The sequence below is a fragment of the Amia ocellicauda genome, chromosome 4 (assembly GCF_036373705.1).
Source record: "Amia ocellicauda isolate fAmiCal2 chromosome 4, fAmiCal2.hap1, whole genome shotgun sequence".
Classification (NCBI taxonomy): Eukaryota; Metazoa; Chordata; class Actinopteri; order Amiiformes; family Amiidae; genus Amia; species Amia ocellicauda.
This window is the reverse complement of record NC_089853.1, coordinates 34,501,411-34,517,517: the sequence shown is the minus strand read 5'-3', so window position 1 is coordinate 34,517,517 and position 16,107 is coordinate 34,501,411. Positions and strand designations below refer to the sequence as shown.

The following is a 16,107-nucleotide window of genomic DNA, read 5'->3' as shown; positions in this document are numbered from 1 at the left end:
ACCAGCTGATGCAATGGATGCAATAGAAATCAATGGAGAAGCAGTCTATACACACCCTGTCTTAACACCGTTCAATCAGCTGGAATCTTTACAGTCTTCTAGCATGTCTCTGTGCGCGTCAAACTCTAAAATATCACTGATAAAGAAGTGGTTTAAGGAACAATTCATGCAAACTAAATTATTCACCGCATAACTGTTTGAATACTTTCAATTATAACCCCAGTCAGACAATCTGTGTTTATGCTGGCCTACAATGAAAACAGACATAACAGGTTTGTATCAAATGTATGCAAATAAATCCCCCAAAAACAATCATAATTGTGATAATGAATTCCAGAAAGGGAAGTCAAGGCTAAAAGCTGATAGAATAACAAAATGCTACAGTGAGCAGCACAATAAAACACTGGTGTGCAACACTGAAGCACAGTGGAAAAATAAAGTACTTCACTGAGGTATATGTAGGAGGCAACTAACTACATCTAGGGCTGAGTTAAAGTACTCCATGTTCCTCTGTTTTTGTTTCTCTTTTCCTAGCGGTCAATAGTCCAACAACTGTGTCCTGGTGCCTGTCACGTTCAACAGCGCAGCAATCCTCTCAACATCTGTCTTTCCTTCAATAGATTGGGATCCCAACTCGGAAAGGCATTAATAATTACAATAAGGAGGGGAGGGGAGGGGAAAACACTTTGATGAAAGGCACCGACATTTTCAAGTCATTAACAGCTAATATATTTCAATAAAAAATAAAATAAAGCAAGCTGGAATTCATTACAATTAACAATCCATTTAGAAAAACACTGCTTTTAGCTTCACCAATAAAGCAGAATACCTTCCAACAAGCTCAGACGTGCCGAAACAGACTTCAGTACTTCAATACCCATGTGCAAGTTTGTAGCAACTTGTACAACCAGACCTCAGTTCTTATACTGCAGTGTCGTGGGTTGAATTCCAGGTGGAGGACACTGCTGTTGTATCCATGAGCAAGGCACCTTTCCTAAATTGCTTCAGTAAAAATCCAGCTGTATAAATTAGTAATTGTATGTAAAAAAACAATGTGATATATTGTAACAATTTTAAGTTGCATTGGATAAGAAATACATTAATACAAATTTGCACGTGAACTAAACCCAAAAAGCCCATTCATTCATACATTCCCTTTTGCCAGTGGATCTCAAAGTCCTTCAAAAGCAATGAAGCAAAAAACCAATTTGAAACCAAAGGAGAATATTTATTTGGATTATTTTCTTTGGAGGGATGCTCTGGTAATCCAGTACACAGTCCTGTTAGACATATAGTTAAATCTATTTCAATGTTTGAATGGTTTTATTGGAGACTGAAGTTCATAAAGGGAGACTTTCAAAGTTCTAAATTGGGGATCTGGTGCAGGATTGCTTAGTGTAAGGGCTTTTTTTCCCCACATGGTAACGGGGATCAATTCCAGACACGAGCCAGTACGAATTTGAGAATTATAGATATTCTTTCAAACCGGAATCAATGAGTTAGGAAAACAAATGGTATTAATTTGGCCAACACAAAGCAAGGCACCCCAATTAAAAAAACAGGGAAATAAACAGCATCTTATGGAGTTTACCCCTCTAAACGAAGTCTATTAATGCACTTCCTTCAAACCCCAACTGATCTAGAGCATACTAAGCAAAAAGGCATGCGAGGAAATGGGAGAGAGAATGGACTGAGGGGTAATTTGGTGCAAAAAGTGGAGCCGATAGGAGTTAATTTGTTTCAAACATTCTTGCATGTGGCCCTGTCAATAGAGAGCTAATTCTAAAGTTAAAAGATCAAGCACTCGAAATTGAGGAAATCAAGCCACAAGGCTCGCAGACTGACTGATAAATCTCGTTGTACTCCAGCTGCGGGCTTCCAGGGCTCATTGTCCTACTATTATGCTCTAAACGGGGCACTAAAAGAGAGATGAAATAATCAACTTGGAGCTCTCTTTTATCATAGGCGACACAGGGCTGGCACTGTGTATAGAGGGCCAGCTCTCTCTCATTCGGCTAGTACATCTCATTTTCCGACAACCCCCAGCCAATCAACCAGTCAGTCAGAATGCTTACATGAGATCAGGTTTTCCAAGAAGGAATGCTATTTGGGAAAACCGAATCAGGAAATTCTGAAAAGGCCACTTTGTGTTTTTACATGACACCATATAAGCAGATTTATGTATTTATTTATTTATTTTAAATCGAAATGTAGGGCACTTACACATAGGCAATAGTAGGTTAAGTAAAAAAATAAGGTCAAAGTTTGTACATGTGCTGCACACTATCAGAACATTTTCAGAGATGCATTTACATGAAGAGAAAATACATGGTTTCTGAGAATACTACTGTGAGTTTTCTTACTGGCATTTGTCCCAAAAATTTACTTTTTTTTAAATGATCAGTCTTTAATTGTGGACATTTCATAAATTGAGAATTTAAAATTAGAATTTAATTTTGTTCAATGCCACATAGCCCTTAAAATTTGACAATGTGAATCACTTCCAATTAAAAGTATATTGACACAACACGCAAATGACAGTTACTCCCACAATAAGATATAAAGGATTTCAGATTCGTATTTGCTGTGATGAATTCAGCAAGTACAAAGCAAATCTCCCCGAACAAGAAACAGGGCAGTAAACAGCATCTTATGGACTTACCCCACTAAAGGTGGTCTATTAATGTGCTTCATTTAGCCCATAATTATCTACAACAAATATGGTACAAAAAAAATAACAAAAAATAAATAAAATCAAACAAAAAGAACTTTGTCCTTCAGAACAAACATACATTCATTAAATTCATTACCACCCGCCTCCTCCCCACTTCCTATAGACAGGAAGGATGTGCCAATCCTATTAGTGGCACAACATTTGTGGAAGATTGTATGTGTCTACTGTACAGAATGCATAGTTTTAAAAATCATGCCCTACAGATACACACCAAACCAACAAAAAGTTAATATTTTAAAATTCAGACCCTTTATTTCCCTTTTGTGTCCTTTTTGAAAAAATGGGAAGGACAACCTGCAATGCTCTTTGCTGCCATCTTTCCATTAGCAAAAAAAAATAATTGCCAACCAGCACCGAAAAAATAAAAGTTATACATAAACCAGACCTCAAACATCAAGCCGGTATTACACAGGAGCAGAACAGAAACTGAAAAGCAAGTCTGGGGACAAGATTCTGTTTCTCTTCAATATCTACAAGACAGAAATACTGCCAGTGCAAAGCAGTGTGAGCCACTCTGGGTTACAGGAGCTGCAGGGTCCTGTATGTAAGCCAACACCCCAGTGTTGGGTGTTTTGTGTACATTTGCATCAGCCAACATGTGAAAGCCAATACGATGGCCACGTCTTTACAGAAGTATAATTCGCAAACCCGAAACAGATTAGGCCGCTCTGCAGTGGGATTCATACATGAAACCCCTCCCGAGATAGTAGCACACCCCACATGATCCTATACTATTTTTAGTCCTTTTTAGTTATAGCAGCTCCTTCACAAGCTGGCGAATACGGAAGTCGAATTTTACACAAAGCACAGAATAAATCAGCCGCCTCCCTGATTCTCAGATCCTGTCGGCTTTGAAGGTATTTGAATAACAAAACTCAGCCTTTAGCAGAGCGCTCAGGTTTCCCCAACACACAATTAAGAAAAGCAGGGGGGGAGTAAAAAAATAAGCAGCCTGAGAACGAGGCTCGGTGCTCTACAGAAAGTCATATCGCAAGGATACTCTGCTAGAGAGTAGAGAGCAACTCTCTCGCTGTCAGGTCTTTCAAGGAACATGCTTCAGTATTACCAGAGACATGGCAGGAGTCCTAATTGTTATTAATGGCTAATAGTAATTGCTGTGCACACAGTCTGTGTCTTCTGCACCGTCACATTCTGCAAATTCAAATTCCCCATTTAAATCGACTAACTATAAACACCCTGCTTAGAGCTGCCTAATTATGTCCAGTCGCTGTGGAGGAGTGATAAGACTGAGGGGTTAAGTCAATGGAAGGCATGTTCTTACAGATAGAGACACCTTTTTCGTTACCGTTGGGTAAGATTTTTAAATGTTTTGCCATCACTGGAGGTAGAGGACAGTCTAGACCAGACCCAGAGAAAGGTGTAAATTGATCAAGCTTCCCATACTGTATCCTGCCACTACCTACCAAGCTAGAAAGTTTGGTTTTCCATGATACATTAATAAGAACCTTGGTTGGGGAAAAGCCAAGGTCTTGTAAAAATCAACAAGTTTTCCTTTCTACATCCATGACACCACCAGCGCCGATCAATGTTTAAAGCTTCCAGGCAGGACGCTCCCCTAAACCTCCCACCGTGCACATACGGACAGAGACCAGTGACTCACCTCCACCCAGCTGCCTGCCTCACCCCCCCCCCCCGGAAACAAGAGAGTGTATTCTTCTGCTCCTTTTCATGTCCTATCCCTCACCTGTTCCATTTTAAGTACATCAGTTAGTCAGTCTGGCGTGCCCAGGCAAAGGAATGGAAACATGTTGGTTAAACAAACAGCCACTATAGTCTATACCTCCCCCCCAACCAACATCCTCCCCCCTCCCCCTAGCCACCATCTTCACCAGCACTTTTCAGTCTCTCTCTCCTTATTTTCACACACATTCTTTGGGAATGATAGAGCACAGTCCATGGACTCTAATGGCCGAGTGCTGCGGTTTTCCCTTTATCCTTTCCATGCTGCGATGACTAAGCCAGCTGGAATTCCTGCCTAATTATATGCCCACTTAAAGGAACAGGCGCCCCCCCCCACACACACATACACACACACACATAGCACCGCTTCCCACAGCTAAACCCCCCCACAGCCAAACATCCCACTTGCTTTTCAATACCACTTTTTGAGCAAGCTTCACCAAACACGTACACACACTGATACAGTAAACTACCTTTCACTGTCACACATTCTTCTGTACCTAACACCCAGACATCCCTTTATCAAAAGTCTCCCCAAAAAAAGGAATCCAAAATGATGACTTGGTGGGGAATGGAAGAAAGATGTTCGCTTATTACAATATCCACATTTCTGGATGTCTCAAAAGTAAGAAGGAGTAAATAAATATGTTCACAATATAACATAGGCTTCTGCAAACTTTTAATAAGTTCCTGGTATGAACTGCAGTCTCCCAACATTTGTACAAAACTGAAGCTTTTATAAACAGTTTTGACTTATAAGACCCATGTACAGGATGCTGTAGGTTATTGAGCTTCATAAACACCAATCCTATTTATAAACATGCATATTTCAAAATGGAATGATTGTATGTGCTTTGATAAATCAAAAAAATGTGGAAAAGAAAAAGCGTATGTAAGAACTCCTACAAAGTGAGTCAGTTCGCAGGCACTGAGTGAGTTGTTTTTGCTAGGGAAGTCAATCAGAAGATAGAATTCATGCACTCATAGGTCACTATGACCTAGTTTCTGACACTGCAAACTGACTCGTACAGTTCATTGGCCATAAGCAAGTGTAATCGCACTGGAGCAGCACTGACTGTGTGTGAAAGTGCTACAAACAAGCCAATGCATTACCCCCCCCCAATATTTTCTGAAGCAGAAGATTGTATTTCGTTCTTTACGTTCTCAAATATACCTCAGCGTATCAGAGCACTTGGCTGAGACCATCGGATGTTTTTTATTTTGCGTTTTGTCTTTTACCCTTGGCGCAACATCAAAATCTGCTGACTGGATGGCAGAAAATTCAAGGACAGTGCAAGAGTTGAAATCCTGTCTCCTTCCCCCTCAGACTGGGCTGTCGTGCCCTGAGCTGCCCTCTCTGCCTGGCCTTCTGCTCTCCAGCGCTGGCCCCTGTTGGCTTTGGTTCAGAAACACTTATTATTTTGTTTACTCCTATACACGCAGATACCAAACACTCACAAATATATTTTTCCAGGTTTCCAACATGCAGGTGGGTTCAGACACCTTCAAACCCAGCTCTTAGCAATAACCTCTTTTTTCATAACTGTAATCTTAATCTATAGATTAAACGAAGCCGTGACTGGAGGAAATCAAAAGAACAGAAATGAAGGAGGGGAAGGGGAATGGTCTGTTCCCTCTCTCTGGGATATTAGCACTGGCCCTGTTCTGCTTGTACACTTGACATTTCTGTGACATTTTGCCTGGGTCTCCAATCCCCCCCTCCCACACACACACAGAGCCAAGGCCTCAGTTAGCACTCTCACAATGCCATGGTCAGATTAGAGAGCATCACTGCCTGCCACTAAAGAGCACGATCTGACTCTGACTACTACCAGCAAAGAATAGCCACTGTCAATACAGGCACTTACAACAACCAAAGAGTGCAGACATTTCAGCAAGGTGAGTCGTCGGATTTGTATTTAAAAATCTATCTGGACTATACTGTTTGTTAACGAGCCAAGATAATGTTTCTTGGCCAAGGAAATCAATATACTTAAAATTACAGGTGACTTGCTATAAAGGTTTGCAGTTGAGAGAAAAGTAGTGCAGTTCAGCAGGAAAATAATAAGCCATGCTTTAACAAGGCAGATTTCCTCTCAGTTTAAAAGCAGCCTTGAGGATGTTCAGAACTGAGTGAAAGGGGAGACGTGCTTCACCACTTTTGAAGGACCAGACTGCAGTGGTAAAGGAACTCGAGTTTCATACATTAAGGAATTTTAAAACTCCCACTTGATATTTAAGGTATGTATGGCGACTTGCAGCAAGAACTTGGCAGCAGCTATGGAAATCCTGTCAAACTTTAAAATGCACAAAAATAAAATATACATTACAATAAAAAAAAATCTCTAAAAACCCTTTTCTGTACAGTTTTGGAGCAAGTACTTTCCCTGCTGTCTGAGCTGTACATAGATGGGATCTACAACTGAAAATGTGTTGAAGGTGAAGAACTTGTTTGGTTTCCCATCAATTATAATACCCATGGTAGGACCCTAGCAAAGCACAGACAAGAAATCTAGGTGGCACCTTAGAAGGAACCCACTCCAAAAAACATAAAACTCTCTCTCTCACACACACACAAATTTGCTCTAATTCAAAAGTTGAAAGGTATATACTGTGCTGATAATATATGTAGTCATATACATATACACACAAGACAGTTAATTGAAGAATCTTCAGCAAAAATTATATCATTTTTCTTTTTTAGGTTCCAGGCTGACTAAGAAAGGAAAACATTGATCACCGGAGGAATGTCTTGCACATTTCTACTGAGTCACACCGGTGGTTCTCGATATTAAAGGCTGCAATCAGAGAATAAGCTTTTTCTTGTTTTCCAAAGACTGATTTAAACTCTGATACATCCGTCACTTGTGCCTTGCTCATCCCACAACTCCCTTTTACCAAACATTTCAACTTACTCACTGACTCATTCTGCCTCCACTAGTACACAGCTCATTTCAACTGCACACATCTAAGTGGGATGCTCTGATCGGGGAGTAAATGCTGGGCAACTCGACTGTTTTGGGGCAACAAATGCAATTCTGCGAAACCTGCATGGGCCCGTTTACAGACAGGATTCCATCAGGAGTAGAGGATGTTTCACAGCGGTGTGTGCATCAGACAAACAAATATACTATGGCACTCGCACTGTACTACATTCAGATGTATTTCTGGTTATACAAGCTCCTGACATATAAATCAACATCACATTCTAGATATTGCAGGATATCTACCTTATTTTGAATATATTTGCACAAAGAGACAAGTGAAGAAGTCATCATAAATTATTTTGTGTGTGCATCTGTGTGTGTGTGTGTGTGCGTGCATGCGTGGGTTTCCATATCACTTGCACAAGTCCTATCCTGCAGCTCCAAACAAACACAGGAATGTCTTTCTAGTTTTCCTGGAAAAGATACATATATATATATATATATTGGAAAATAGTAGTGGTAGTAATAGTAATAACAATAACAATAATAATAATAACTGCATCATGATCTAATTGCCACCCAAATCAAACTGTGAATCCCAAAAACAGGCCTGGCGGATAGAAAATTCCTGGCCAAGTAATTAGAGAGGCAGAGGAACGCGCTGGTCCAGATTGACTGGAAACCACTGAGCGCCCTTGAAAAAACATCTGTGTTCAAGAAAAACAAGGCAATTATACAGGGGGGAAAAAGGGACTGGTAGAGTATTTGCCCTTCAAAGAGAGCCTGAAAGTCTGACGCTAAAACCATCCCTTAGTCTTAGCCCATGTCAAATGCAAGCCCACCGTGCTGTAATGCCATGACTTGAATCCTTTTCTCACTAAAGCCCCCTCCCTCCTTCTGCTGCCCACTACAAAATCTAACATTCTGCACCCCCCCCTTACTGTCTGCAACACTTGAAGACCCAGAAACACAGCCCTGGTTAGCTGTCCCATTAGCCATCAGCTTTTCAATCTAAACAAATCTAAAGGAGACATTCAGGTCGGACCTTCTCCATTTACTTTTTTAAATGTTATTTGCTTAGCAAAACCATCATACTGTTATAAACACCAGGAAGCCACACAATATCGTACATGGGCCTTCGTCGATTTATTTTAAGATGGTTCAAATTTCTCTTCCCAAGGGGGAAATGTACTATATTGATCTATTTTAAATAATTTCTAATTTCAGTCTGGACTTGGTACAGGTAAAGTCAGTGACAGGTCCACAGGGAAAATCGTGTGCTTTGGAATAGAACAGGAAAGTTCTGCGACTGGAGATGAACTATAGTGTAACCAATATGTAACTTCCCATCAACTTTGTCTCATCTGCAGATTTTGAAAAAACAAAAACTAGTGACATAGGAAGAATAGATTTACTATTAATTTTACACATATTCCACACACATTAAAGATTTTATTCACAGTCACATGCCATTAAATTGCTAGTTTAAAAGAAAATGTTGGAGGTTAACCATGTATATTTTTCATATGCATATCATAACCCACGATTTGATCTCAAAACCGTACTTTTCAGGCATGAAAGCAGCACAAATCTGCATGCATGTGATCCAGTCTCTACCTTTGAAAATTCTGCATGCAGGCCACACTCAGGAAGAGACTGAATTGATTATGGTGCCTGAGGAAAACCCCCGTCCTGATGATATGCTTTCACGTTAGTTAGTTCTCTCTCTCCCGACCTGGAAACAGGGAGAGCTGCCCTTCTCAGAGGAGGCTGGCGTAACTGACCTTTGTTTAGATGTTTGTGAGGAGTGTGTACAAACAAACCAGAAACACTGGTGGGAACAGCATTCGGTATAATCAGTTTTTAAGTGATGGGTTCAAACATAGCAGATCTGGTCAGACACAGAGGCTCTATGGAAAATAAATACAAAATAGACTGACTTCTGTCTCCCCACTGGGGTAGCTTTGCAGCAATTTAGGAACCCTACAGCAATTACAACACAGTACAAATACATTCCCAGGTAAAACATTTCAGAAGGCTTCATCTAATGGCCATATACAGAATTGTCTTAAAGTATACAAGAGAGCAATGGTTAAAGGTCAGATTGATTTTAGTTTATTCTTCTTCAAATGCGTTCACTTGTATCTCTTGAAGTCCTACCAAATGTTTCACTTTATCATGCCATGTGAATATTTAAAATATTTTAGACATTTCCAACAGGTGTACAGCGAGAGACGGAAAGGGTAGCTGATGAGGGAGACGGAGGCCGGAGCTGTATTGGGTGTCGTCCAGGTAATTAGTCAAAAGTGACAAGAAGGGAACTTCAAAAGGTTAATAACTTCATTTTTTGGTTTGGAAAGATGTAGGCCTGAGGTCACTATGGCAGAGGGGGCGGGCTTAGCAATGGCAAAAAAGCCCAGGAAAATCAAAACAAAAGAGGTCTGAAAACAAACTTTTCCATCCTCCTTTCATTAAACGGCAAAGTAGAAGACAAAATAATTATAACAATAAACACCGTTCCCATCTCAAGAAGCACAAACTGTAACTAAGGAAGCTACTGGCTTTCTCCTTTGTTTTCAGGATGGTGGGAAAGAGGGGGGGTTGTAAAAACTGCCAGTTGACCAGAAGACTTGTACACAGGTCTGTAATGGGGGAGTTCAGACGGTTCCCACGGAGAACATTTTCCCACCATTCTCTTATCCTTGGGACGGAAAAGTGAGCCGGCGAGCAGAGGCAGGTTTTGCTCCGCCAAGTCTGAGGAGCCCTTGCTATCGCCGGACCTGAGGCCAAGTCTGAGGGGCATGCAGACGCCAACTGCTCCTCTATCCCACAGTGAAAAAAAACCAAGGCTTTCTCTCGGTCGGTCGGTCGGTCTCTCTCTCTCTCTCTCCGTCTCTGTTTTCACTGTGCCTAGGCTCCCTGTTCCCGACTACACAGTGCTGAAGTCAAAACAGATATGTACCCTGTGCATGAGAACTGACCTTGTTCGGTTACCAGAACAGTATTGGAAATTAAAGAAAGTTGCAATTGGCCTGGGATAGGGCTGGGCGATATTACTTTAAAATAATATCTCAATATCTTTAGAAGTTTGAGCGATACACAATATATATCTCGATATTTCTTGTTTTAATCCACTCAAGCTACAAAATAAGAACAAAGACATTCAAACTACAAGTATTTCATTATTATTAAATATGCAAAACTAACAAATACCACTTGCAGGCTGTCATGGTAAATATAAGCAGAATGCAACACATTACAGCGCAAGTGTTGTGTGATTACTATTACATGTGTTATGTTGTTATGGGATATATACATATACATACATACGTATATATACATACACTCACCTAAAGGATTATTAGGAACACCTGTTCAATTTCTCATTAATGCAATTATCTAACCAACCAATCACATGGCAGTTGCTTCAATGCATTTAGGGGTGTGGTCCTGGTCAAGACAATCTCCTGAACTCCAAACTGAATGTCTGAATGGGAAAGAAAGGTGATTTAAGCAATTTTGAGCGTGGCATGGTTGTGGGTGCCAGACGGGCCGGTCTGAGTATTTCACAATCTGTTCGGTTACTGGGATTTTCACGCACAACCATTTCTAGGGTTTACAAAGAATGGTGTGAAAAGGGAAAAACATCCAGTATGCGGCAGTCCTGTGGGCGAAAATGCCTTGTTGATGCTAGAGGTCAGAGGAGAATGGGCCGACTGATTCAAGCTGATAGAAGAGCAACTTTGACTGAAATAACCACTCGTTACAACCGAGGTATGCAGCAAAGCATTTGTGAAGCCACAACACGTACAACCTTGAGGCGGATGGGCTACAACAGCAGAAGACCCCACCGGGTACCACTCATCTCCACTACAAATAGGAAAAAGAGGCTACAATTTGCACAAGCTCACCAAAATTGGACAGTTGAAGACTGGAAAAATGTTGCCTGGTCTGATGAGTCTCGTTTTCTGTTGAGACATTCAGATGGTAGAGTCAGAATTTGGCGTAAACAGAATGAGAACATGGATCCATCATGCCTTGTTACCACTGTGCAGGCTGGTGGTGGTGGTGTAATGGTGTGGGGGATGTTTTCTTGGCACACTTTAGGCCCCTTAGTGCCAATTGGGCATCGTTTAAATGCCACGGCCTACCTGAGCATTGTTTCTGACCATGTCCATCCCTTTATGACCACCATGTACCCATCCTCTGATGGCTACTTCCAGCAGGATAATGCACCATGTCACAAAGGTCGAATCATTTCAAATTGGTTTCTTGAACATGACAATGAGTTCACTGTACTAAACTGGCCCCCACAGTCACCAGATCTCAACCCAATAGAGCATCTTTGGGATGTGGTGGAACGGGAGCTTCGTGGCCTGGATGTGCATCCCACAAATCTCCATCAACTGCAAGATGCTATCCTATCAATATGGGCCAACATTTCTAAAGAATGCTTTCAGCACCTTGTTGAATCAATGCCACGTAGAATTAAGGCAGTTCTGAAGGCGAAAGGGGGTCAAACACAGTATTAGTATGGTGTTCCTAATAATCCTTTAGGTGAGTGTATATATACATACATATATACACATATATATATATACACACATATATATACACACATATATATATATATATATATATATACACACATATATATACACACATATATATATATATATATATATATATATATATATATACATACATACATACATACACACACACAGAGCATGTAATAGTAATCACACAACACATGCGCTGTAAAATGGTACAGATTCAGGTAGATTTACCACATTGAGGTTTATTCTCAGACTGTCGCGTTTCGATTCTGCTTACCAGTACAGCACTTATTAATACAAAATAGTTATATATATATATATATACACACACACACACACACACATGCACATACATACACACACACACATTTTTAATTAAATTTACCACCTGCCAGCACTCATCCTAAAGGAATACCGTGAAAGCCTGTTACACAATTAGCCGAGGTACAAGTTAGCCTGACTAAAATAAACAGGAAACATGGTTTCTGTTAATCAAATAAAGTCAAAGAAGCCCTGGTGGTGTTGCTTTGTAAAAGATTTTGAAATCGTTACTGAGAAAAGCCATTTCAGATTCTTCAAGAGGGCAGCAATTTTTTTTCCGGCTTACAAATACTGCTACACTGTGCCTTCTTTCCATTTCTACTGTGTGTCAGTTTTATTTTTGCATATGTGACATCTGTTCCCTCGAGACCAAAACAAGTATGGATTCAGTGGTTGCTGTGAATGCATGAACTGTTCGTAAAGCCATCAGACTTTCTTCTTTGGTCCCATTTTCTAATAAGGGGAAAATGGTTGGTTTATATAGCAGATCTGTTAAAAATATATATAATACAAAAATTAAAAAATTAAAAATAAACAGGACACAGGTGTTTTTAAAGATTAAAGGATACAAACTAAAGAAGTATGAAGTTGTGTGTGCGTTTCTATTGTTTGGATTTGATTTTGAAATGCCAGTTTATAAAGACAAAGGTTTATTTATGCCAACCTTACAGATAAGGAGCATGATTTGTCTAAATGCAAAAGCAATTTCCTTTCTAAAACATGCAAATAGGAAAAGGCAGTACCCTATGTGCATTATAGCCTTAACCACTAGAGTACATAACACCATTTGACAAAGAAAACAGTTTACAGACCTGTGAAGAAGTCAGCCCTATTTTCTCATTTCAAGTGCTGAAACACAAACCAAGCAAGAGCTTGGAGCTGAAATAACACTAATAAAATACCAACACCTTGCTGTGTGCTTAAATACCAAATATATTTTAAGAACTCCCAGAAATGAAAATGCATTTTTTCCTAGAAGGATAAGCAAATATGGGAATAAAAGCTCAAGCCTTGATGGAATAAACTGAAACGCCACACAGATTAATGGTATTTAGTTCACTAACGAGACATGGAGGAGGGAGTAAAAAAAAAAAAAAACTCAAATGTTTGCTGGAGCAAAAACCCACCCAGCTAGATCAAAAACAAAAAGGTAGTTTTCACTTAGCTTACATTAAAAGCGGGAAAAACAAACACAGACCAAATGCCAGAATTACAGGAGCACAAATCTCTTTTCTAACATTAGGGACAGAAAGAAAATGAACTCATCTTTAACAGTGAATCAACTGAAAAATAAATATTTATGTTTTAAGAATGCATACCTGAGAAAATCTGGCTACAGGGTGAACACTATCAATCATTTTTAAATATCAAATTATCTTTTGTCCCAGAGAGCTATAATGTACAGACAACAGAGTCTCAAACCAATCCCATACAAAAAAAGATCAAATAATTAAAGACAAAAGGTTAACTGCAAAAGAGATCCATAGACAACTAAAAGCTGTAAAATAGGATTCTGCAACCCTACTACTGGACGGCTGGTAGTCCTCTCCACAATGACTTAAAACCAGTGCTGCTCTCACCTCTTGATTTAAGACTTCATTAAAACTTCACAGTTCTTACCTTTCTGGCAGTGGTTGGAGGTCCAGCAGCGGTAGTTGTAATTGTCATTGAAGTTGGTCTTGATGCACTGAGGGTCGTCCTCCATGATGCCAGGGCAGACATCGCCGCACTCCTTGGACTGCTTGTTGCCGGCGATGAAGTTGTTGTACTCGGCATCCATGATGAGGGACCAGTCCACCGAGTCCAGGTAGCAGAGGTCGGGGTTCTTCTCTATGCGGATGGCGCCACGGGTGATGTTGCGCAGGTTGAAGAGGCCGATGTCCTTCAGGCTGGTCATCTCAAAGATCACCAGGGCATAGTTGTAGAAGAGGTTGCGGCCCCGGATGACCGTGAGGTTGGGGAAGAGGTCCCTCAGGCTCTCCAGGCCAGTGACGCGAAACAGCAGCAGGTAGTCGGTGATGATGGTGAGCTTGGGGAAGCGAAGGGTGCGGAAGATGTCCTGGTTTTGGTTGCTGAACTTCTCGCCTATCAGCAGGATCTGCAGGTAGCCCTCCACTACAGTGCAGTTCTCCAGCCGTTTCAGTTCACTGATTTCATTTCGAATGTCGATACTGGGGCCACAGACTAGAGGGGAGAGAAAAGGGAACGTGCGTTAGTTGACTCTTTACATTAACATTCAGAGGAAAATGAGAGGCTTCTATTGAATAATCTAACTTGTAAGTAATTAAGTTAAATATGCACCAAAACATGAGAAGCGGCAAATTTACAACTGTTAGTGGGTGACTATTTAAGTTTTCTTTTTGGTTTATTTCATATGATGTTAGCACACAAGTACAAAACGTAAATTCATATTGAATAGCATTTAAACAGCATTGTTGCATTAGCAAATAAATTCAAGGTCTTGAAACAAAAAAGAAAAAAAAAACATCTGTATTAATGTGTTTCTGTGGTTCAATTTTGTACTAGTTCCTTTTTTAGTTATTTTTGTTGTTGTTGTTGTTGTCCGAGAGGCATTCCAAGTAACTTCAAAAGTGGTTCCCGTCAGTAAATTCTGTATTTATTTCTTAATCCAGTAAGTGAAACAAGAGACCCAAACCACCGACGTGTTTGGAGTCGTCTGAGGTGAATATGATCGCTAAACTGAAAATAGCAAGCTCAAAACTCAAATTCACAAACAAAAGTGCAAATATTTTGAAAAACGCTTCCTGCTAATATTTTTATAAAGTCTGGATTCCAAGTTCTGCTGAAAGTATGGGTCTCATTTACCCTGAATGACCCTTTGTAGAGAGAGAGAAAATAAAGCTTGCCCAATCACTCCACAAACTGAAAACGAAAACACAGGGCTGTAACAAGCTATCTTCACTTTCAGGCCGTATTTTATTAATTACAAGATCTATTCATACATCTTATTTGATACTAATAACACACAATGGCTAAGAGGAGCTGGTTTACAATATTGATACAGTACGCTTTGTGCTATCAGAAGAGATTTCAAATGCTTGCATGCTACCGTCTTTACCTATTCATTGATAATCTATTTTGTTGGCCAAAACATAATCCTAATTAGGCACTGGTTACACCAATTAAAATTGGTAAAACAAAACAAAAATCATGAAGGAACACCTCTAACTTAAAACAAATTTCTTCCTCCAAACCTTGCCTATTCTGTGACTTAAACTGCTCAGCTGATGTCTGCACTGTGCAAAAGGGGGAAAGCTTTTTTGAAACCATTAAAATCTTGTCAATATGTCCACCCAACTTAAAGTCAACACCTTTTGTAAATTACTTTAGTTTAAAAAGAACACACAAAAAAACACTTTGGACTCTTAAATTGTACACAATTCTTATTCAGTTTTCTTATCTAATCTCTGGAGGGTAAATTCACACCTGTATTCAGTGCTCTTATAAAATCCTTGACAAAATAAACAATGCCGATTCAAGATTAAGCCATTTAACGCATGGACGACCCTGACAGCTAACTCGACAGATTGATGCACGACACAGCAAAAAAATTAAAAAAGAACAATTTCCCCCCCTTTTAGATCACACATCTTAAAGAATGCAGACTTCATGTTGGCCAACAGAATAAACAGCGAAGGTTCCAATTCAATAATGGAGCCAGAAAGGATAAAAAAAACAAAAAAAACAGTTCATGACCTTTTTACGAGAAGACTTTTGCTGAAGAGAACATTTACATTCAGTTCCAAACCAGCAGTTGTCCCTATGAGCAGGAAAGTGGCAGCTGCAAAGGACCGTCAAGGAATAAAATACAAAATAACAGAAAAAATGAATGACTAAATAAACA

The 16,107-nt window shown here is 39.9% G+C and overlaps 1 protein-coding gene across 1 annotated transcript in view; it reads right to left on the bottom strand.

The window, feature by feature from the left end:
- Window positions 1-16,107, bottom strand: part of igf1ra (insulin-like growth factor 1a receptor) — a 143,889-nt gene that overhangs the window by 102,711 nt on the left and 25,071 nt on the right. Inside the window, exon 2 of the mRNA XM_066701948.1 lies at window positions 13,863-14,426. Within this exon, the coding sequence (XP_066558045.1) occupies window positions 13,863-14,426 (564 nt within the window). The remainder of the gene's footprint in view (window positions 1-13,862; window positions 14,427-16,107) is intronic.